A 23891-nucleotide genomic window follows, 5' to 3' on the forward strand; every position below is an offset into this window, starting at 1 on the left:
CGGATTTCGGCGGAAGTTGAGGACTTGATACTTTGTCATGAGACGGATTCCTCCAAACGAAACGTATTGGATTTGAAGGGAAGACGTCGAAGTTAGAGTCTGATTTTCGGTTGTCCTTTGCAAAAGTGGAATAAGAGGAAAGTAGATTAAGAATGAGGGGGAACTGTGTTTCACGGTTTGTTGCAGTTTCGGCCGTTGGTAAGGAGAAAACGTGGTGTTCTTGATGCGTCCCATTTTTGCGACCTCGTTTCCTAAGTAATCCCTTTCAACGGCTGTTTATTCAACGACTATAAATTTCACTGATACTGGAAAATCACTCGGGGAAATCACGTTAATGGAATGTTCGATTTAATTACTTTTGTTCTCATGTAGGCGACAATATGTTGAAAGTATTTTTCGATAAAGGATTGTAACGTAATGACAAAATTATGTTCGTAATTTGTAAAGCTTTTTTATATACAATTTATATAGAATATCTTTAAAAAATACATAATTGTTATTTATAAATGAATTTTTATTTTGAGATTTTTGCAAAGAAAATGTTTTATATATTCGTCTTCAATTTCAAATTCTTATAACTTTTTGGGATAAAATACAATTTTTTTGTATATATTTAAATACTTTTAAGATATCATCTAAATTATAATTGTAATTATTAATTTAATAAAAATTTTCAATAAAGTTTTAGTTTTAAACAAATAAACAATCAAATATTCTATTTCAAATATATTTCATTCGTTATGATATACGTATAAAGGCGACTCATCCATTTTATGGCTACACAAAAGCAACACAAATGTTACAAATAGCTTCAATTAATGAAAATTTATATTTTGATTTGTTTCCAGCGCTTTTTGACAATTTTTTTACAATTCAATTTAACAGTTACAACAGTTTTTTGAAGCTTTTCCCTTTTTAGGGATAAAAATACATCTATATAAAAGAAAAAGAAATTTCAATCTGTTTATTTATATCATTTTATCATTATCATAACAAATATACAATTTTTTAATATATAAAGTACTAAATATTGAAGAATAAGTTAACTGGACAATCTAAATAATTACCCAATATCCAATTATTATGAAATCAATGAAATCAATCATCCATTTTATATTATCCTATCACATCCAAAATATCGTAAACCGCCAATAGATTTCCATAAATCGTTATCGTCATTTTCCAAGAAACAATACCATTTATCAACCGTGTGCACGATCAATTTGTATTCAACACGATTTATTCCTGATCCATTGGGTATAGATAAATATCTGGACCACGAGAAAGAGGATTAGAGCAAGTTAGCCGTTCGAGCATCGTGATATGAAATTAAATATCGAAAACGTCGGCCGGCCGTGTCCTATGTTCATCCATTATCTTCAATTATTAATATAGCCACGCCGAAATTGCCGTGCGTTTCCACCATATAATCAAAGCAAATTCCCGATAACCGGTATAACGATGTAAAACGAACACAAGGCGACCGCATTATTCCATTACCCTTCAAAGCAGGAGTAATGATCCCCCCTCCAACCCCGCATACCATGGAAACCGAGTAAATTGCTTGTTTTATATGCAAATTTCTTTACTCTCCTCACCCTGGACGGAATTATAGCCACGCGATAAACACGTGGCGCCGCCATTGGGATCCATCTGATAATCAGTTTTAGACACCGTTGTTCAATTTGTCATTTTGCCACGGGTTACCTCGGTTAAGGGCAAAGGTACAGGCAGCCAAATTAGCGGAGTGGAGATTCAAAACTTTAGTGTGGCTACTATATTACGAAAATAGAGCTGCGAACAGAGAAAATTGGAATTTATGAGTTTGGAGTGTGCTCTGAGGTTACAATGTTGCGAGGTAGCCGCAATGCTGGATACAAAAGTGTGCAAGAGAAACCAAAGAATTAGAGATCTTAAGATCCGTATAGAATTTATAACAGCGTCTATAATGCTAAGGATAAAGCTATGGGCAGTTATGAGAATAGAAAAACAAGAATTTGTTACATTACAGCACATATAATTCTGAATATAAAGAAGCTAGGGAATTATTGAAACGTTGCTGAAAAGCTATGAAAAATAAAATTATAAGATTTATTAAGTTTTAAGAGCCCATTTGCATCTGAATAGTGTAAAAGGCAGAAAATTAGCAGGGTTGGAATTTTATATATTGTCTGTGGCTCTGAATCGAACTACTGAATAAAATTGAAGAATTGAATATGTTTAAATTGATAAGGAAAAAAATCAGTATCACGTTTACAAAGAGATATGAGAATATATATCTCGTTTAAGAATTTTCATCAAGAGAAATGAGAAGTTTTTACGACGCGATTGTCAGTGATCCATCAAGGGGATGAAAGATTAATGAAGGTTGGCCGAATGGCTCGATATTTTTGCAAGGTGGGGATATAAATTGTGGGGATAGACATCGGTCTTCCTTCCACTCTGAAATACTGATTGAAGATATTAATTTGCTCCAGTAATCAATAATATATTTTCTTTAGAACAATGTGGGACAGCCTTACGAAGATGTGGAGCGGAAAAGATAGCGACTTGTTAGAGATAAGTTGGGCGTAAGAGGACTTACAAAGACTCGACAGACCTTATGTGTATACGTATAACGTTTTCAGAAGAGAGTACACATGTTTACGAAAGATGGTGACAAAGAAAGTAAAGAAGTACATGAAACGTGTACATAGGTACGTTTATCTTATGTATAAGTTAAACAATATTGAAAGAATTTTTATAATAATATAAAAATATATATTAGGGAGGTAATACGGAATCTCTTTTTGTTTTTTTTATTTTGGAAAGTTCTTTTTTGTACTCAAGAATTCTCATTTTCTTTTCCATTCAATAATACGAGATTTAATATTTATATGAATATTTAATCAATTGATATATAATAAATTCAATAATAATATAACGTCATAAAATACATGTATATTAAATATTTTTAATATTCCCTTTTGTTCGGAAACATATCAAATTCTTGAATAATGATGAAATTATCCGATTTACGTAAATCATTTACGTTAATACAATTATCAAATCGGTTCAGATGTGATTAACTTTATAATTCCAAATTTATTTTATAAATACAGAGAATTTATTAGATATTGTCAAATGAGATACAATATATTATATCGAGGATTAAATCAATATAACAAGAAGTTGAGATCTATATCACTGCACGAGATACTTCTCAGATAAAAGTGGATTTTTGAGGCGGTTAATGGATCGATTTTTAGAGCTACAGTGAACAGAGACAGGTTTGCCTTTGAAAGTTTCCGCCGAATGGGAAGCATTGGCAACGAAACTCGACATCGTACTCCGAAGTCTATCTAAATCCATTACTATATAGCTAAATCCTGCCGTTATTGCGGGGATCGATCGTCGACAAATCTGCATTTCGTTTTAATCGACTTGCCAGAAGAAGCTATTCTATCAGCGGATAAGCGAGGGAGTGTTCTCGAGGATTGTATGCTTGGAATTTTTTTTTATGAAAACTAGTAAACTTTCATTGTATGATTTATGATAATATTTTAGATATTACGACAGTTGATTTACCAACTATTTTTTTTTCAGATTTGTAAGAGTTGTATAAAGAAATAATGCAAATCATTTAATAATTTTTCGGCTAATTCGTGTTATATTTTTTCATTGACGATTATAATTTTTTTAAATTAATCCGTTAACAATTATATTCCTTATAAAATAGAATACACGTGTCATAAAATGAAATAGACATGTCATATACAACTTTGAATTTCTTTGCTTCGAAAGTGTCGATATTTGGAAAATATTGATATTTGATGTATGGCAGAATTTTCTAGTTTATCTATATTTCCATAGGGGAAACTATACATATTTCAGACTATGTTGAATAAGGGTAGAGTTCTTATATCCTCGTGTCTCCAATACATTTGTCCTGGTGGCTGCATAAATATTTTCATTTTTACATTTACATTTATTCGTGTTCAATAAAAAAATTGAAAATATACGAACAAATCAAAGACAAGTGATTTTTATATAAACAAATTTCAATAAGTTCATTTCGAATGGTAATAATTTATGATCATATGAGATGATCAATACATTATAAGTAGAAAAGTCAACGATTCAATCAGAAATACTTACAGTCGATGAATTTTTAAAGAAAACGAAGCTTTAAAGAAAAAAATTTTCTACATTTTTCATTTATTTTTCACGAAAAATTCTCTGGATATTGATTATTTGATATTCACTGGGGAATAAGACAGGTACACATCCATTTGACTGGCATTCGAACATATTTTTCTCGAAAACTTTTCTCCAACACAATTTTCGTTTTATTTTATTCTCGTCATATTATCTATTAAACATTATTTATAAGAATATTTGCTCGTAATTTATACTCAATCAAATTAATTGATAAATTCAGCGAAAAATAGATGTCTACAGATGTTACATTTTTACTTTAATTCTAAAACAAATTTAAAGCTTTACTTTAGAGAATGCAAAATTTAAATCTTTACAATGAAATGCAATATACAAAATCACCATTTCTTCTAAATTAAAATTCTATGCAAACACATTTTCATAAAAAATCCATTTTCAAATATTCCTTTATAATAAATCAAGCTGCAAAAAGAGATAATGAGTCGATCATTAAAAATACAACGAAACAGAAACACAAAACACAATCACAAAATTCTATACACACCGATTCATTTCAAAACCGACGCATTATTCTCAATTTGGCACCAATTTCACGTGGAATTTTTACAACCGATGCTTCCACCGAAAAATTTCGGACACGCCAACTCATTCGTCCAGGTCGAATCGAATTTTCGAACGAAAACGGAGATCGAGTTCTCCCTGTTTTTTTTTTTTTTTTTTCCCCTCGTTTGTTGCCCTATCGCTTTCGCAGCGAATAGTATCGACATTTTTTTCGATGCTCTAACCGGATCCATACTCGTTACCCTATCGTCTTCCTTTTAAGCGAGCCCGCCGTTCCTCGCGCGTTACCTTCCCCCTTCGTTTCACTTTATTTCGTTACTCTTTTTCCAGTCGTCGAGCACCAACCCGTTCCTCGCGAATATACTCGATAATAAATCCTCTGGAGTGATTTACGAACCGATCCCCTCGTTCCTCCTCCCTTACCTCTTCATCGGTTTCCGCCACCTTTCTCGCCCAGTTTGCAAATTAATAACGTCGACAACGATAGGCTTTGTTACAACTCGCTCTTACATTACATTATTACGGAATTTTGAAACGCTTGCTGTGATAATTTTCACTGAAAAGAGAATGATCGTTGAAAGTGTTGTCGTATTCCTGAGCGATTATAGCAGAGATTTTTAGAATATCGAGATAAAAGTTAATACCATTGACAGATGTAAATATTTTCTACTTAGATAGATATCAGATTTGTATATTATTTAAGTGTATTTAAAAAGAAATTTTAATGTGATAAAACTATTTTTTTTATTCCAATTCTTTTTTCTCTGTTATATCTCTTTTTATTATTCGACAGGATTTGAGAGAAATGTAGCAAAATAAGTAATTTTATAATTTGATAATTAAATTAATTATTGAGTTGTAAACAAAGGAAATGAAGATATTTTTGAAAATTTAAAATTAAAAAAAGATATAACAAAGAATAAGTTAATTTAAAAATTGTTTGAATTATATTATCTATGAAGTTCATACTATATAAGCAATTCAAAGTGTATTTCATAAATAATTTAAACAAATTCTTTTTCACAAATTTACCTAATATGTTCGCTATATGCCAGATCATTGTCCAATTAATTTTTATACAAAATTTATTCATATTCAAATGATTTCAAATAGCATAAAGATTAACTGCATTTCATTTTTTCCATTTTTTTTCATATTGTCTCATTAAATTAATATAATCAAAATGTCTCTCTTTAAATGACGAACATTTGATGCTAATGTTTCAAAATTCGTTACGATAGATATGAAATATGAAATATGATCATCGATCGTGGAAAATAAAAAAAAAAAAAATGTGAAAAAGCACAAGGTAAAATGATCGTGCGAAAACGAATTTCATAAATCACGTAAAAGCGATCGACGACACCATTTGTACATCTCCTGAATTTCGCGAATCGTACCCTGTGGCAGGTCGAAAAATCACGTGGCGAAGCGCGAAAATGCGTTTTTTACACGCGTGACTGCTGCGAAATTGTAGGTACATAAAACGCCCTCGAAATATAACATACATGGTGTACCACTTAAAATTACCATCTCTATATGAACCAATATTATTATTTTCAAAAAAACGGGCAGCGAATCAAATAATGGTTGCGTGATTTTTACAGTATCGGATCGAATGGAACTCTTTTTGCGAGGAAATTGTTTCGAAATATAAAGATATCTTTTTTTAAAATGAAATTGTAACGTAATTATCTTTAAAATATAATTTCGATATGATCATTATTAATAATCTTTTTTAATGCATTAATTACAAAAACTTATTCTCTATTATTTTAAGCTCTACCCAAGAAATGAAATTCTTCGAAGATGTTCATATATAAAGTTTCTATTATATCACGTCCATCGTTGATAAAGTAAATGTAAACATCCCTTCGAATAAAATCAAAATTAAAATTACAATATTCTCGTCCAAGTTATTTTTGTGAAGCAAAATAAAGTAAAGTAAAATCTTGATAAATCTTGAGATATCAAAAAACAGAAGAGAGAGAGAGAAAGAGAGAGAGAGAGAAATTAAACGACATTCTCGAAAGAAATAACTTACATCGTTTTAATAACTTTTATCGCAACGAGAGATTTTTACCGCAAACTTCGTTAATTTACAACGGAAACTTTTCAAGAATAAGTCAAGATATTTTACCTGTTCCATTGCAACGGATTAAAACTCGCGTTCCGTATGTACAAACAATTAATCCAAACAAGAAGTAACGTGCACAAGTTTTGTATATATATATATAAAAAAAAAAAGATATCGCAGCTCGTTACGGTAAATTCTATTTTCACGCAACGAATCTTGGTATAAAAGCTCGATTTCACTGTCGAGACCAACGTGCATTAAATATTTCAAACTGTTTTCTTCTGTTTTTTTCCTTTTTCTTCTCTCTCTTTCTCTCTCTGACAGCGTTGCACCACGCAAACATCGTCCCACGAGTAACGTCATCTCTTTCCGCGCATTCACTACCACTTCCGCCAAGGTTCGTACTCGCGGCTCTCTCTTTATTCCTAATCAAGGAACATCTATGGAACGCGGGTGTTCGTGTTCTACTACGAAGTAGTTGCCACGCCGACAGGAAACTTCGGATGCGGAAGCAGTTAAAAGATAGAAAGTCCGCCAACCATTGAAATTATTTCACCCGTTTATTTAAAATTTGTCGCTGCTTATGCCGGGACAGGAAGTGGAACGTTGTTCCAGACATTTTGGATGGCGCGCCAACCTTTTGTTCCAATTGTATTATATTTCTTGTGCTTATATTTGCGTGATCCGTATTTTTTTAAGTAGAAAATGAGACTGAAAGTGAAGATGAACGTAAAAATATATTGTAAATGAAATAAATGAAAGAGAATGAAGTTATTATAAAGAGAGTGATATAGTAGAATAGAATTGTTTATGTGAAATATCGAAGTAAGCATTCGTATATTAGAAATCTAATAAATTAATTAATTTTCTTCCCCGTCTATTCTTGATTTAATTAAATATTTTCTTTAAAGTGATTATAACAATGTATCTTAAATTATTTAAAAATTTCGAAATGATATTATCAACACAATAATTTCTTAATGAATTAATTTTTTTATTAATTATATATCAAAAATATTCAATTATATTATGAAAATGTTCATATGAATGGACTGATATTCAGCTTAGAATGTTTAGATAACATATATTTAATATGAAATAAAATAAATTATTCAGGCTATTTAATAATTCTAACATTGTTGAAATATACAACGTTACCACGTTATTGTAATGAAATTCTGATGAATAACGTACATGATAACGTAGATGGTTCGCGTGTCGAAAATTAGTCGATATCAAGCTCTTATAGAGAAGAAATTACGGAATATTTTGTAAAATATATTCAAATCTAGCAACTAGACGTCGAAACAGCGAATTTCTGCATGGTTTTTCGTTATTTGCATTGTACTATCGTGAGTTTATTGCAATTTCAAACGTAAAAGGCAGATAGGAATGCTAAGTACTCGTCCCTTAAGTCATTGCATACACTTTGTGTAAAGAGGAAGGATAGGTCTTCCATCATATTGTCATGTTATATGCAGTACCATAATCTGTCTTTACGATAAATGATTCCGTGTATAAAAAGGGCTCGAAAAAATATTCTGCTTATCGATTCAATCTACTGATAGAAGAATTTTTTTTGAAATTGTAAAAAAAGTGAATATTGGTATAATGTTATTGGTCCAAAACATAAGTACAGTGAATTGAGAAAAAAGAAGATATTGCAGAATAAACAGCTAGAAAAAAATATTTATATCATAATCACATTATCATAATTTTCAAATTTTTCAACAGAATAAGTAATAGTAAATTTCTATCTTTTAATCTTTGAATCTTAACTGTTTCTATTATTAATAAATCAAACAAGATTTTTTTTCTATATTTTTTATTGGATAAATTTTTAAAATTAATTTAATTTTTTTATATATAAGTAATATGTATAAGTACTTATATATATTATATATTTTATATATAAGTAACTCAATAAAAATAATATTTTCATTTAATAAAAGAAAACAATTCTTGTAATAAAATTTTGATACTGCATATAAAAATTAAATCAAAAATATATATATAATAATTATTTTTTTAAAACAAAGGATATTTGCAAAAGAATATGAAGAACAGAAAATAAGCAAAGAAATAGTATTTGATTTCTATTTAAATACAGTTATATTTGCACATAACAAAGTTATAGAGATGATATGAATTCAACTATCGAGAAATTATTCATTCTCTGGTGTGTCAATTTTCATGCAATTTATGTTGAAGCATCTATAAAGAGGCGTATTTCAAACCTCTAACGCATAATATACTAATTATTATGTCTATCATATGTGCAATTTAATTGCTGTTTGTACGTTTAACTTCCTCTAATAATCACCTGTGATGACGAACATCCTTTAATACACGTATACAATGCTTATAAATTTTACTCGTTACCTTCATTATCTGAATTAATTAAATCTTGTTACGTATCGATTAATTTGTGATGAAAGCTAATGAAATTTTCATACATATTTTCCTTCCTTATTATCATTAAGTATTAATTTACAGGAAGTGTAATTAATAATTAAATTTAATTTTTCTTCTTTTTAATAATTCGAAATTTTTAAAAACTAATCTCCAGAAATAAAATTTAAATCAATGGGAGAGTATTGAAAACTTCAAGTTAATGAACGTTGAGTCTCGAATTACTTTCCTTTATGATTAAAATAGTTTTATCTATTTTTGACTCTGTCAAGATTTTCACCTTTACAACTTTGACATATTGAAGAATTCCATTTTAGCTAGATGACGTACATAAGAGGATCAATATAAAAATACGTAGAAAATATAAAGACCTTCTTTGTAGCCTAAAAATATTTTTTACTTAAAATTTATAATATCGATTATGAATATAAATAAAGTAACCTCGATCATATATTTTTAATTATTAGACTCAAATGCTATAAATTTATTGAAGATTTTGTAAAAACATATTTAAATATTCAATATACAAAAAGTATCATAGTATGTAACATGTATTAAATTATATTTTTATATACTTTATATTACAATGTAGATCGTTGCGTTCAAAAATGAAACTTCCTCTTTTCATATAAAAAACATGAGAACATATCAAATATTTTGTCATCAAAATCTATTCAAGAAATAAAGAAAGTTATGCTATTGAAATTGCTTTTTGTTTTATCCCGATATCAATTGCCTAGATATAAAGCTTGATTAAAGATGTTATAATATTTAAAACGACGCGAAGACTACGAATGAGCCATTATCTATATTTTTTTTCTTGGAAGTGCATACTATGTTCTTCTAGGAATAGCGCAGTAATTCTAGAAAATGCGTCTCTCACTTGTCTAGAGTGTGGGATAGGTCAGCGAGAGGAGGTGCGAGCGAGAGATCTGAATAAGTGACAAGGATGAGAAGCATAAATGATTAAAAATTACCCTTTTCTTTACACGACGATATCTCGGGAACCAGAAGTCGTATCAAGATAAATTAAAAACCATTTTAAAGGGGAAAGTTCAGCGCTTCTAACGATCCTTGATTCGTTGATTAAAAATCACTATCTTTGAAATTATAGCGATTTAAAATTTTCTTAATTTTAATACAGATTAATCGAGATTTAAGGTAAATTATGCGATAAATATATTTATTTCTGAGATAATATTATTTATAACGATTTTATTAACGACATATTGAAGATTATAAATTGATTTAAAAACTTTCCGCGTTAATTCTTTCGATTAAAGCGAATTGAATTATTTTTAATTTGAATTTGATTATGTCGATTGATCAAAATCGGCTTTTATCGCGCGTTATTCCTATAATATGAAAAATATGTATTTGTATTTCAATGTTGAAACAAATAGGTAAACCAAGTTAAAGCTCCATTCCTTTCTTCCTGTTGAAAAGGAATACGGAGTTTGCGGAGAGCATCCGCAATCTACCAATTATATAACCAAACCATCCCCAACCTAATCCTCGAGAAACGAACATTCCAAACAATCCAACTTCCGTGGCATCGGCGAAAGTCAGTATCTGTACCCAACAGAACCTATTCTGTCCATCGCGTTCTGAGCCCCCGAGGTACGGACAGGAAGTTCAGTAGCTTTGATTTCGAAGCCGCAGCACGTTACTGCCAATTATTCAACGTACACATTGTCCCATTGTGAATCAGTCGAGAGACGGTGGTCGATTACTGCATCCGAAGTGGAGCCGTTATGTCAATTTGCATAATGCATCGATTAAATAAACGGGTTGCGGTGCCGTCCAATGTCGTAGAGCACGGAAACCGAGGCAGTGCCCGCCGCAAAACAACTATTGACAGCCAAATTCTCCACACTGTCCACGTGCATATATCGCATCAATCGTCCAACACGCTGAAATTAACGCGCCTTCCCTCTTTTTTCCTTCCTCTCGACGCTACCGCCAGTCATCGAGCACGCTCGCCTCGATCACGAGGTTCGTAAATGCTTCACAACGATTATGAGGCCGCCGACAGCGTCATTACGAATGACTGACACCAGTGGCCAGTTGTCTTTACGCATTAATTGGAACCGTAATTGCAACGATCCCACTCGGTTCGGGTTACGTTTTGACGGATTACGTTATATTCGGCGCGATCAATTCAACGAAGGGAGTTGACAACCCTCGACGCGATTATCGACGAGGTGAACCGCCATTCGACGTTCCACCGAATTTTAATACCAAATCGTCGATTCTATTTATCGTCTTCGCGATGATCGTTGTGGAACGTTCAACGATTTGTGTGAATTATAAAGGGCATAATGGGATTCTTCGAAAGTTTTTAGAATGATAAAACAACGCGAATAAATCTGAAAAGAACTGTTTAGAAGAGATGCCAACAAGGGGAAGAGGTCTTTAAATTTATACGTTTCAATAAACGTAAAAGCTTCTAATGTACTACTATTCTTTCTGGTTCATAATCATCAAACTTAAGAAATTTATTAACGATGAAAAATTCTATTAGATCAATAATAATCCAAGAAGTGTAATATTAAAGGTAATAAAAGTTGAACAAAGTGAAATGTGTCACAAAATTTCAATATAAATATGAATATAAAAAAAATTAAGTATCTAATTCGAAAAAAGAAAATTGATCTTTAATCTTTCTTATGACATAATTACTTTCAGAGAATGTAGATATAATATACAAAAAATATATCTTTCCCACAATATATTTTTTAATTAATATTCTCACTTTTTCTTAGGAATAATAAAAGACTTTAAAGCAAGAAGATATTATATTCTATACTGTTTCATTTATTCATATCGGTTAGTGATAAAATTTTAAACCTCAAAAGAGGAAATGAATAGGTTCAATAGAATAATAGGATAATAGAATTCCTTTACAAAAGGGAAATGAGTAATTTATTCATTCGCTTTTCAAGAAGCAAAATGAATGACGATGTTAATATTTTCCACAATATATGGTTTTATAACGAAAATTATATAATAAATAATTACAAATGAATTTTGCGTTATTAAATATGTTTCGTTTGGAAAAAACATTTAATAGATATAATTATTTTTTATTTATTAATATTTATATTTAAAAAATTTTCATATAGTGAAAGTTACTGTACGTGTTAAAAATGACGTGTTAATTTAAATATTTCAATCAATTACACATGTATCAACTGTAGTGTATTTCTAGTAAAATTATTCGTAACACTACAACGAAATGCAACGTAAAAGAAAATTTTGAAGCACGATACCAAATTATCACATCAATTGTTCAAAGACAATGGTATTCAATATCTATACGTACAAAAAATATTTATACGTACAAAAAATATTATACGTTCAAATATCGCTACACATACATCCAAATGAATAAAAGAAAAAGCAATTTTGGAAATCTACATTCTACTGTTACTAGTACAAAAACCAAAAAACATAAAGTCAACCAAATAAATTCGATATCCTACCCTTTCGAAAAAAAAGTTAGGAAAATATGGCGAACGCGATGATTATCTCCTCACAAAAATAAATAAATACTCATGGACGACATTACAATAGAATTATTCTTGCATCTTAATTGAACGTTCCTCTCCGAGTGAGCTCGGTTGGAAATCAGAAGTTTCAATCACTTACTCGGCTCGTCGACGTCGCCGAGGAAAACTTCCGCCGCGACAAACCAAGCCATCATCATGCTCATCAGCAAAAGCATCCCCCTCATCCTGGGACCGTGCGCAACCGAACGACCGAGTCCTGGCAAATCCCCTGCTCCCCCACGAATATCTTCCTCCTCCTTAACTCCAGGATAGCAAGTTGGCCGAGATAGCTGATAAGTTTCAATGAATCTAGTTCTCTCGATGGGTTGGAACTTCACTTCTCTCAAACCGATTCTCTCTCTTCCGTCTTCTGGGATTTCAACTTGGCTATCCGTCGTGTGCCACGACGACGACGCGAGTCACGCGAACTTCACACTACACTCGTTCCTCTGTAACTTCACACCGCGATCCCCTACTACTTCTTTCACCAACTCACGCGAATATATATTTATGTATATATATGTATACATATAAATATATCCAATGAGTTACGAACAAGTTGGATTTTTATTTTGCTCACGTTCGAAATAATCGATGATGTCTAGCTTCGTAAACTGAGAAACTGTCGATCAACCGTGTTTCAGTTACCGTGACCGCGAACGGTCACGTACACGCGCGCACACACACGACACATACACGTACACGTACACATGCGCGCCCTACACGATGCACATCGAGCGGATGCATCGAATGCGAAGGGGAAGGGAGGTTCATTCACCAAACGTCCGAACGAGAATGCGGCGCCGGCAAGGGTGCTCGTCTTTTTTCAAAGTTGCCCGATCATCACCCCTCGCATGATGCAACTGCGTGCGTCCCCCGTTGCGAGCACAAACCCCGTTGGTCGGTTATTAATGGAGCTTCGGCTAATCGTACGCGCCGTCCACGGTTCATTAACTCTCTCTACCGCCTCATACGCGGTTACACATAATCACAGAGCGGCTCATGTCGTCATCGTTCGCCAATAACGACGCAACCTGGGTCCTTTTCAAAGAAAGTTTGCCGCGTAGGGCGAGGAGTTCGACGCGATACAGAAATAGACGGCCCCGGCGATACTGACGATAACACTGGGCCGATGTCATTAGGGTCCATCGGATGTTATCGCGTCGGAGGTTGCACGGAGAGGTTGTCGTCAGAGCCGTTTCATCATGCACCGTGATGATGTACGGCAGTCATCCTATTCCCGATTCCAACAGCTTCTCGATGCTTGCCACGATCACGACGAGGATCACTGAATAGAAGGTGAATCGTTTCGAGTGAATGGTTACAATCTCGATTTCATCCTCGACACGATTATTATACGGTATTTTTACAGGTAAAACTGATAACTCGTGGACCGATTAGAGATAAGTACTTGCTTACTCGAAATCGATGGATTTTTCACTCATCCTCCCCGGAGCGCCCCACCGAGAAGCTTGCGAGAACGAGGACAATCGTTTTTTGTAAACCAGCGTGCCGATTATATTCTAATTATATCTCCTTTGTTCGAGCCCTAGTTTTTCGTCGAATTCACTGGGACCACCTTGAATTATAAGATCTATGCGGCGACTAAAAGCGTACACAAAATGCCGAATGCAGTGCACGACGAGAATGATGGATCGCGAGTTTTTAAGGGCCAGAAACGATCTATTTCTCTGATTGCTTTGCTCACGAACGATAATAAAAGGATATTAGTAGCAAAATATAAGGTATAGGCGTGATAAATAACGACAGAATTCCGAGAAAAAGTCGCGTAATCTCCGCGCGTAGTGGAAGGCGCGCTAACTGCTGCGTTGCGGCAGGCCTACTGACAGGGGCAACCGAGCTTTCGGTTCGGCTCGGTACGATTCGTGCGATTTCGCCACCCTTCGGCGCCAGCTTAAAGCATTCTCCGACCACTTTTCATACCCCCCTCTTGCCGCGCTGTGATCACTACAGGCTATTCCCCTTGTTCAACCCCCAGTGAACAGACAAATGTTAGAAAATGGTGTGAGAAACTCGAATGCCGTATTTACTATTCATTCATTATCCACCGAATTAGGGGGGAAACGTTTAAAATCGATTACGAATTATTTGGGCACCGCACGCCGTGTGTGCATGTTATGATCAGGTTGATGAACCGACGTAGAGAGGAACGTTGATCTTGCTTATCACGGATCATGTGATCTAAAAATCAAGATTAATATTTCAGAAATATTTCGTTTTGAAATTTTTTGCAAATGTGATTCTCGTTATACAATGAGATAATTTATACGCGAAATATTTGATAACATTGAATATTAAAAATTTATTAAAATCCTTCGATAACATGCTTTATTATTTGAATTTACTTGCCATGCAACGCAATACTTGAACGAATATCGTATAATATACGATAATTTATATGTTCGTATGTCACTCTTAGTCAACTTATTATTTTTAAATTTATTATTGTAATATGAAAACAACACGTAAAACAAACCGTACAACGGTAAATCAATTGTAACATGAAGAAGGTGTAACTAAATATCGAGCATTTTGAATATTTTGTAAAAAATATGAATATACATAAATCAATGTAGGAATATAAACAAGGAATATAACAGGTGAGAAATTGAAAATCAATAACTTGCTACATGAATTAACAAAATACGAGTAAACTTTCGTCAAAGTTTATCAAAATTTTAATTTTGAATACATATAAAGTTTTCAACCATCTTAATTCTATATCTATCATTTGCCCCGAGCAATCAATAGTCTCTGCATAAATTCGTAAATAATTTTTAATAGAACTGTATTATTGAAATAAAATATTTCTTTAAAATGTTTAAAAGCGTGAAAAAATATTTGATTTTAAAAAAATATATTTTTAACATTTTATTTTAAACATACGACTAAAATATTATAGATATTTAATATATTTAAGTTAATAATTGAAACATTTCTGCATCAACATGATTTTCGAAATTATTTTTTACTTTATTCTGTGAAATAAAAAATACTTATTCGTAATACGACACAAGCTTATATGAATTCATATATTTCACATTGAATGATTAAATTAAAAAAAACGACTTTGAAACACTTTTAGAAAAATAATATCATGTGATATATTATTAAAAGAGTATAAAAATTCATGTATGATTATTTACATCTCCAAAAAAAAATGATAATAATTTTCTTCCACTAAATGAAAAATATAATTACATTATCAAATTGCAAGTAAGTATCAATAACTTGCTTTAATCTCAATTAATAATCATTCGAATTTATTAACTTAAAATTTATCTAATTTACAGATGCACTAAAACCAAATATAGCAAACATTTGATTTCCATTAATTCTTTCTGTTACAAACTATGTATCAGTTTCCCGGAAATGGCTACTCTACCACCCTCCATCGGCATTGGGATGAACTTAACAGCGGGCCACCACGCTCAGCCGATTTTTACCAAACTTTCATCGCCCTTTGAAACGCAAACACAAGCCTGGAAACCTATTAAAACAGGGTAGAAAGGGCAAAAATGGATTCGTATGTCCCGAAATGTTGCAATATTTCTGAAGGGAAAAGTCGAGCCAGCCGTTATCCAAACAGTGGCCAGCTTTTTCCATCCATCCGAGAAAAAACTTTCCCGCCTGCAATTGAAAACCGTCCCATTTGAATGTCGAACTTTCGAATGAACATTTTCATAAATATGTATCGCGAGTTGATGCTTTCTCGCCTTTTTTTCACGGACGTGAACCCGTAAATAAAGGGAATAACATTTTTCTCTCTCCCCATCTTTTCGTTTTCAACCTTTTTTTTTTTTTTTTTTTTTATAAATCATCCTAAAAATAGAGAGAACAGCATGGAGATACAAACAAATTCTTCAACTTTGATTATCGAATCACGTAATTAATGTTGCATGTATATTTATATATGATTGTAAAAATGTATGCTAGAAATCATTTCATATTTTGCTATTAAGAGGAACTTTTAACAAGAATTGATATTTGTTAAAAATTATGTCACAGTATGCTATCTATATTTGTGATCTGATTTATTATATATTTTTTTAAAACTTCTGATCAAGGTGATATAAAAACTACAACAAAGTGCAACTTAAAATATATCGAAAAATTTCAATTTAAATGATTTTCTTTACTTCTTATCAAGACAATAACGTATATCACTTTAGAAATCTTAAACTCGAAGACATCGATTTAAAAAAGAATTCCTTATCCCTTCGATTATAATCTGTCGAGGTGGGTACAAAGAATCTCATTGAATGAGACAGGAGGTGGCACGTTCGTTATAATTACGACGAGATTGCTAAAAGCCCAGAAAAGTCGACAATGGGCTGCTCGAGAAGGAAGTTTATTGCTTCCGCAATAAGTTTTCTAGGACGTACCTTAAGAAAGGGGTTAAGTTCAAAATACACACTGGCTAAGCGATGTGGGGTACTGAGAATTTTAAGATATCTCATTGTGATAATACAACAGATGCTAGATTTTTCATAATTCGTTTTCACTTCGATATAGAAAATTATCAATCAAAGAAGATGGCTAGAAAAAAACGTAAGAGGAAGAATTTAATTTTTTTTTTAAAGAAACTTTTACATTTTTGCAATTTATAATTGTAGAAATTACTTTGACTGTAGAACTAAACTCAGTGATTAAGAAATTATTTGTTAAGAATGTTCATACTTATACAAATAGAATTTCACCACACAATTAAAATTGAAAATATTCGTTTTCTTCCGTTGTTCATACGGAATATAAATAAGAGAAGGAAGAAAATGATGAAGAGATGAATATACAATATTTAAATAAAAAAAGCATTTTATATCATGTTTCGAGAGAACGAGAGAATGATAAAAATAGCTGAAACAAACGAATTTTTTAAGGAAAGCTTTAAGAAAGAGAAAAACGGTGTGATGAGAGCTGCTCGTTTCAACTCCTTAGCCTCGAATGTCATCTCCTTTTTATCTCAGTCACTGTGACTATTCATGTCACTGTCACAAGGTAAGACCACTTACGAATTACTCTGTTACAATTGGAAAGATATTAACACTTGTGCAAAATTTCTATGTTTGTTAAACTTTCCATATTCAAAAACTTCGATAAGACGAACTTTGAGCTTGTAACTTGAAGCTTTTCTTGTGATTCAGGTTATCGAAGCTTGATTATAATTACAATATTATAAATTTTCATATACGACAAATCAAAATACGGCACTACACTCAAAAGTTACTTATGATTGAAATATACGACGATAAAGTATACGTTTGTACGATTCAGTGAAGGGAAATATTTCAATATTTCAAGGATCCAAGGATACAATAGATTTTTCATGGCGTTTATCAAAGCAGTTTCTTGAACCAAGAAAGCAGTTAGATGGGATATCGGATTTGCTGACACGAAATCCTCGTTCTTGAATCGAACTCTAGGGATCGAGGAGATCCAGATTCGAGGTAAATATTGGAATCACGATGGATTTCTTTTGGATCGATCTTTTGTTGAATTTTTCGTTTAACGATTTTTATTCTTGAAAAACTATAACGGTTTTAGAACGGATTTACTCGGAATAATCTATCCTCCTATCTTGGTCGATATAACTGCGATAATAAATATAACAGTTACAATGTTCGAAAGATATTAATTTTTGTGGAACGGATTGAATACGGTTACTATATCAAAGAGGATATAAAGAAAAATCATTTATTATGTCCACTTATAATAGCAACTTTGTTTATAGTGACTTTTTTATTGAATATTGGATTCGAAACGAAACAATAAAAAGTTGAATATTTACCAAAAAACAATATGATCAATATTTTATTTGATGAAATATTTCATTTTACATTTTACGAAAAAATTATTAGACTGAAGATAGAATTGTACAAACGTATACGATATATATATATATAAAACCATTTTATTTATTAATTTATTATTTATGTTAATTTAGCATTAATCTCACAACATTATTATCTAACATTATAATTTCTTGGAATCGATAATAAATATAAAAAAATTTATTTTCCGATTCAATTTTTTTATTTATCATTATTTATCAAGAATCAATATTCATACATATTTTTGTATTTTATGTACAATTTTGATCAATAAGATATAGCTGTGAGATTGATGTTTTATTCGATTAATTCTTGAGCAATAATCGTGTAGCAAATAATCATAAATGATACAGGATAAAAAGAAGAAAAAAAGATATTATACTTATCTTATTTTTTTATCTTGTTTTTAAACCGAAATTTTTGATATTTTCAGATGTATACCATCAACAGGTTGAAGAAGAAATAGTGGTTTCTTGTCTTTTTGATATATTTTACGAGTTTTCTCGCATACTTCAACTTTGAATTTTGATAAAACTGTGGCCAACCCCATCTTTAATTGCTTCTTTGCTAATCTTATTCCTGAAAGATTTTATATTTTTATAAAAAAAATCATTTTTCTATATTTTATACTTCGATATTTTCTATATATTTTCTATATTTAATAAAAATTTTTATAGAAAAGCATGTCTTACCACTGCAATGTCTTGGGCCATCTCCAAATGGTAAATGGGCCATCGAATGTCTAGTTTTAATTTTGTCATTGGTGAATCTTTCAGGATCAAAGTTATCAGGATTTGGATAAATATCCGGATCTCTTTGTATAGCATAGATTGGCAAGAAGACTTGTTGATCCTTTGGAATGGTAACTTTTGTTCCTGTAAACGTGTAAGTTTCCATCGCTACTCTCGACAACCATTGCAGTACTGGATACATTCTCAATGTTTCTAAAAAATAAAGAAACAATATTCACACATGTAAAATATTCATTTAATGAATCTTAATAATTAGTTAAGTTACTCGCAAAAGTGCATGAAAAAAAGTTAACTTTAAAAATTAATTAATAATTAATAATTAATAATAAATAATAATCAAATAATACATTTAATTAATAATGGAATAATGTTTTATTCTAAAAATTGAGACTAATTATACCAAAAATACACGCTTCCAAATATTTCATCTCTTCCAAACCATCGTACGTGATTTTTCCGTCATATTTTTGTAAAACATTCACTATTTCCGTGCGAGCTTTCTCTTGAATTTCTGGCTTCCATGCCAACTCGTACAAAGCATTGCTGATCGTTAATGAAGCATTTTCGAAACCAGCAAGGAAGAAAAGAACAACCTGTGATGTCAAGAGGAAATTGTCCGCTTCTGCAAAAATAAACAATATTATATAGTCTGTAACATGTTCAAAATCCATCAGAACTTCATATTTTTTTTTCATCATCAAAAAAAAAATTAATTAATTGATAATATACACATACCCTATGTATTATTTTCTTGATTTAAAAAGATTCAAAGATTTAATTAAAACAAAAGAATCTCAAAGTTTTGTTATGTAGAAATTATTATACCTTTAAGACCACATTTCGTTGGATTTTCCCTAACATCTGCCAGAATATCAATGACATCTCGTAAATACACATTGTTCTGGATTCTATAATCTATGGCGTCTTTTGTGGCATTTAGAAAGAAATTAGTGACCTCGTGATCAACGAAGAAGCGTCCAAAGATTCTAAATAGGAAGGGATATTCTCTCAATCTATCATTGAGAAATTGTTGGAGGTTTGTAGCGAGAGCTTGTTTGCCCATCTTGCGAAATTGACTATTCTCATCTGTAAGTGCATTCGTATGAATACTGAAGGCACAAGCACCGATCACGTCAGTAGTAAATTTTGCAGCAGCGTCACGACATTCGATCGATCCTCCTTTTTCTACCATTTTTTCTAAATACTTTTCAAAATTATTGGAACATTCTACGAATAAGTGGAACATTTCCTTCAGCTTTCCTGACGAAAAGAAAGATGAAAGTTTGAGTCTTAAGGGTCTCCATCTTTCTGCATCCAATCGGAAAAGTTGCTCGGATAATGGTTCAACCTGGAAAATTATAAAAATTTGTCATCATCTATCTTTGAAAGATGAAGACAAAAGAAAATTTCACGTGGAATAAAAATATAAATTATAATCATTTTTAAATATTAAATTTCTTTTATAACTTTTTGGAGGAAATATGTTCATAAAAATTATATTACAATTAAATATAATAATTGAAAAAGAAAATGTAATGATAGAAATATTGATTATCTTTTTCTATTTTTTATATATATTCTATATATGATGAAATATATTATATATAAATTGGTATAATAAATATAATAAATATATTATATATAAGATATAAATTGGTAAAATAAATAAAAAAGAATTATTATAAAAATAGAAAATGCTTTTACATAATGTTCTCACTGATTTGTAATATGATATTGTCACTATATTATGTAATAATTAACGTCTAAATAATGTCACAACTAATGAACAGATTATAGTTAAAATAAAAAAAAATCTCAATAATCATGTAGAGATTAATAGTTAAGAAAATAATAATTACTTTTAAAAAAATCATGAAATACATTTCAAATACAAAATTCCAAATATATTTTTATCATTTTCATTTTATACTTTCATCTTATTTTCATCTTTATCTCTTAAAATTTCTTTAACCATTGTTGTCGAACATTCAATATAAATTAAAATTATTGCTACTTTTTATATTCATTCATTTTAGAATCTTTAAAAAATTTAAAAAAAAAAAACTTTATAACTCATTCTAATTAAAACATACTGTTTTATACGTACCTCTCGTATAGCACCATGAGTTCTTTGAGCGAACTTGTTGAAATCTTTAATAAGAACGTCTTTTATTAAATCTAAATCCCTTAAAATTAACAACGGTTCATGACCTCCATACACTCCGATTATTGGCTCATCCTTGAACTCTTTGTACGCTCTTTCGAAACAATCCATGGTCGATTCTTTTGCCAGGAGCACATCTTTGAAATTACCCAGAAACGGAAGAGGCTTTGGCCCTTTGACGCCACGTTTCCGCCAATAATCCATCCTCGACATAGAATAATAATACAATAGGAAAAATATAGTGGCGATTAGGCCAACAGTCTCTATCATTAACCAAGTCATCGTATTTTATTTGTTTATTCTTTAAATTTTCTGTACAAAGATTGAATATATATATACAAACATGGAACAGAATAGAAAGAAAATAAATGAATAATAAAGTATTTTAATCAATTCTTCAATATCTTTTTAATGAAACGTTCGCTTCGACGATGCCATCAAGAATGCGAAGCTGCTAATGTGCGAGCTTAAATATAGGCGAGTGTCGAAGTTTATCGAAGTATACGATAGCTCTATTTAAAAACGATGTATTTATTTTGATTCATTGTAAGCATTCCTAAACAATGTCAATAGCCATCATGTTTATTATTCTTTTATTATTTATACATGTAGACTCTAGACGTTTGCAAAATCTTATAAATAGTTTCAAATATGTTAATAAAATTTTTGATTTCGAAAATTTAGATCCACAAATTCCACGATCGAAACGCGATTATTCATTTTGACTCTGATCTATTTCCACATTCAATTCAATGTCCATGTTGAATATCCATATTGAATAAACAATCGTTCTTGCGTTTGTATTATAATATTTTTAGCCTCAGAAATATATTTCCAATATCGAAATAACTCGGCAACAAGTTGTTGCAAATACTTCGCCCCGATCGGAGAACCGATTCTTAATGGACATCATTTATATTCAACAAGAACCAGTACTTGAGCTGAAAGAAAAGATATACAGGGAATGCAGATACTCGAAGAATATGCATTTGGGAATTGCTTAGATGTAAACTCATGCGATAGTTGACTAGATATTTACTTGAAGCTGTCCTTTGATAGTTCACCACGATGCAGGATATATACGAACTCGGTTACGATAGAGATTCTGATAGGCGACTCTTGAATAATTTCATGTTTCTGCTTCCCTGACTCGCGACGAATTTCATACGTTCGAGAATATTCGTTGAACTTTACTGAAATATTAAAGATTGTTTTTGATCGATAAGGGGGAAATGTATTAATAACGCGTAGCATCGAGTAAAATTGACGATCGTGATGTGTGAATTTTGAATGAGCTTGATGAACCGATTCGATTTTGTTAAGAAAGTAAGATAGATTGCAAAATATTAAACGTTAAACAATTATGATAATGTTTAATTAGATTTTGTATTATTTTGTATTATTTGTTACTATAGAAAATATTTTAGAAATATTTATTTTAAATATGATATTGTCATTTCCTTTGAATTTTTGAGCAAATTGTCAATATGAATTAAAATTCAAACTTTGATATCATATAATTAACTACGATTTAAATATTTGTTAAAGTATATAAGAATTTATTACAATGTTTTCAACAAGAGAAATGACACGATGATAAATGAAATTTTAATGCACTATTCTTTTATTTTATATTATTAATAAAATATTCTAGAATATTCTAGGTATTCTAGAATATTTATCGAAGTGATAGCGAATATAAAATGCATAAGAAATAATGAGAATCGTGTTTTGATATGATATTATAATATATTGTTTTTCTGCATAATTCCATGTTATAATGATGTAAATATATTAAAGATGAATACACAATTGACAAAAATATTCAATGATAATCCGTAATTTCAATCAATGATCTTCTTGATGTATCGTCTTATAACAAGCATCATCTAGTAGAAAAGGTCAATGAATTGGCAGAACCATGAATTATATCTATTGATCTCATAGTTTGAGACAAAATACGATTTGACAATATAAGAATAAGTATTTGAGAATATTTTTTATATTATTTATATTATTAATTTCAATAATTTCAATTATTGAAAATAACTGATATATCTTATCTATGAATTAATTATATAAAAAAAACTTAACAAAATTTTTTTATTATCTAAAATAATCAATTATAATATATTATATATACTGATATATTATTGCATTGATAATAAATATGTTTCAGGAAATATATCTAGCAAATAAAAATTGTATATTTAATAAAAATATTTTTAAAAAAATTTTGAATTCTTTAATTTTATCATCTATTCATTATGTCTGGTAAACATTGTTTAAAGAGATATATTTATCTTGTCGCAAAGAAAGTTATTGTTAATATTAAAATAAGTTTCGCTTTTTTTATAGATATCT

General features: G+C 30.8%; 2 protein-coding genes and 1 long non-coding RNA gene across 3 annotated transcripts in view; all 3 read right to left on the reverse strand.

Annotated features, from left to right (window-relative positions):
• LOC108001403 (hemicentin-1-like) overlaps positions 1-15283 on the reverse strand; it is a 45722-nt gene extending 30439 nt beyond the window's left edge. Inside the window, exons 1-2 of the mRNA XM_062075568.1 lie at positions 14179-15283; positions 12860-14047 (exon numbers count right to left, since the gene is read on the reverse strand). Coding sequence (XP_061931552.1) covers positions 12860-12944 — 85 coding nt within the window. The 5' untranslated portion in view covers positions 12945-14047; positions 14179-15283. The remainder of the gene's footprint in view (positions 1-12859; positions 14048-14178) is intronic.
• On the reverse strand, positions 714-4524 carry LOC114577966 (uncharacterized). The gene is made up of 3 exons (XR_009829890.1): positions 1599-4524; positions 1068-1271; positions 714-933 (listed from the first exon to the last, which is right to left on the reverse strand). It is a non-coding gene; the product is annotated as an uncharacterized LOC114577966 (long non-coding RNA).
• A 732-nt stretch (positions 15284-16015) lies between the features above and the next one.
• On the reverse strand, positions 16016-21979 carry LOC108001423 (probable cytochrome P450 6a14). Its single transcript, XM_017062424.3, has 5 exons — positions 21471-21979; positions 20189-20711; positions 19764-19985; positions 19304-19555; positions 16016-19190 (listed from the first exon to the last, which is right to left on the reverse strand). Exons 1-5 carry the CDS (start codon positions 21807-21809, stop codon positions 19018-19020), a joined length of 1509 nt encoding a protein of 502 aa, XP_016917913.2. The 5' UTR covers positions 21810-21979; the 3' UTR covers positions 16016-19017.
• Positions 21980-23891: the final 1912 nt, after the last annotated feature.

This window comes from Apis cerana, linkage group LG5 (genome assembly GCF_029169275.1).
Source record: "Apis cerana isolate GH-2021 linkage group LG5, AcerK_1.0, whole genome shotgun sequence".
In the NCBI taxonomy this organism is placed as follows: domain Eukaryota; kingdom Metazoa; phylum Arthropoda; class Insecta; order Hymenoptera; family Apidae; genus Apis; species Apis cerana.

What these genes read in the sequence shown, in the direction of transcription:
- LOC108001423 (XM_017062424.3), bottom strand. Translation starts at nt 21,809, where the DNA reads ATGACTTGGTTAATGATAGAGACTGTTGGCCTAATCGCCACTATATTT. An exon ending in AACGAAATGTGGTCTTAAAG is followed by an intron (nt 19,986 to 20,188) that starts GTATAATAATTT and finishes TTATTTTTGCAG; the next exon opens with AAGCGGACAATTTCCTCTTG. An exon ending in TTTGGAAGCGTGTATTTTTG is followed by an intron (nt 19,556 to 19,763) that starts GTATAATTAGTC and finishes TTTATTTTTTAG; the next exon opens with AAACATTGAGAATGTATCCA.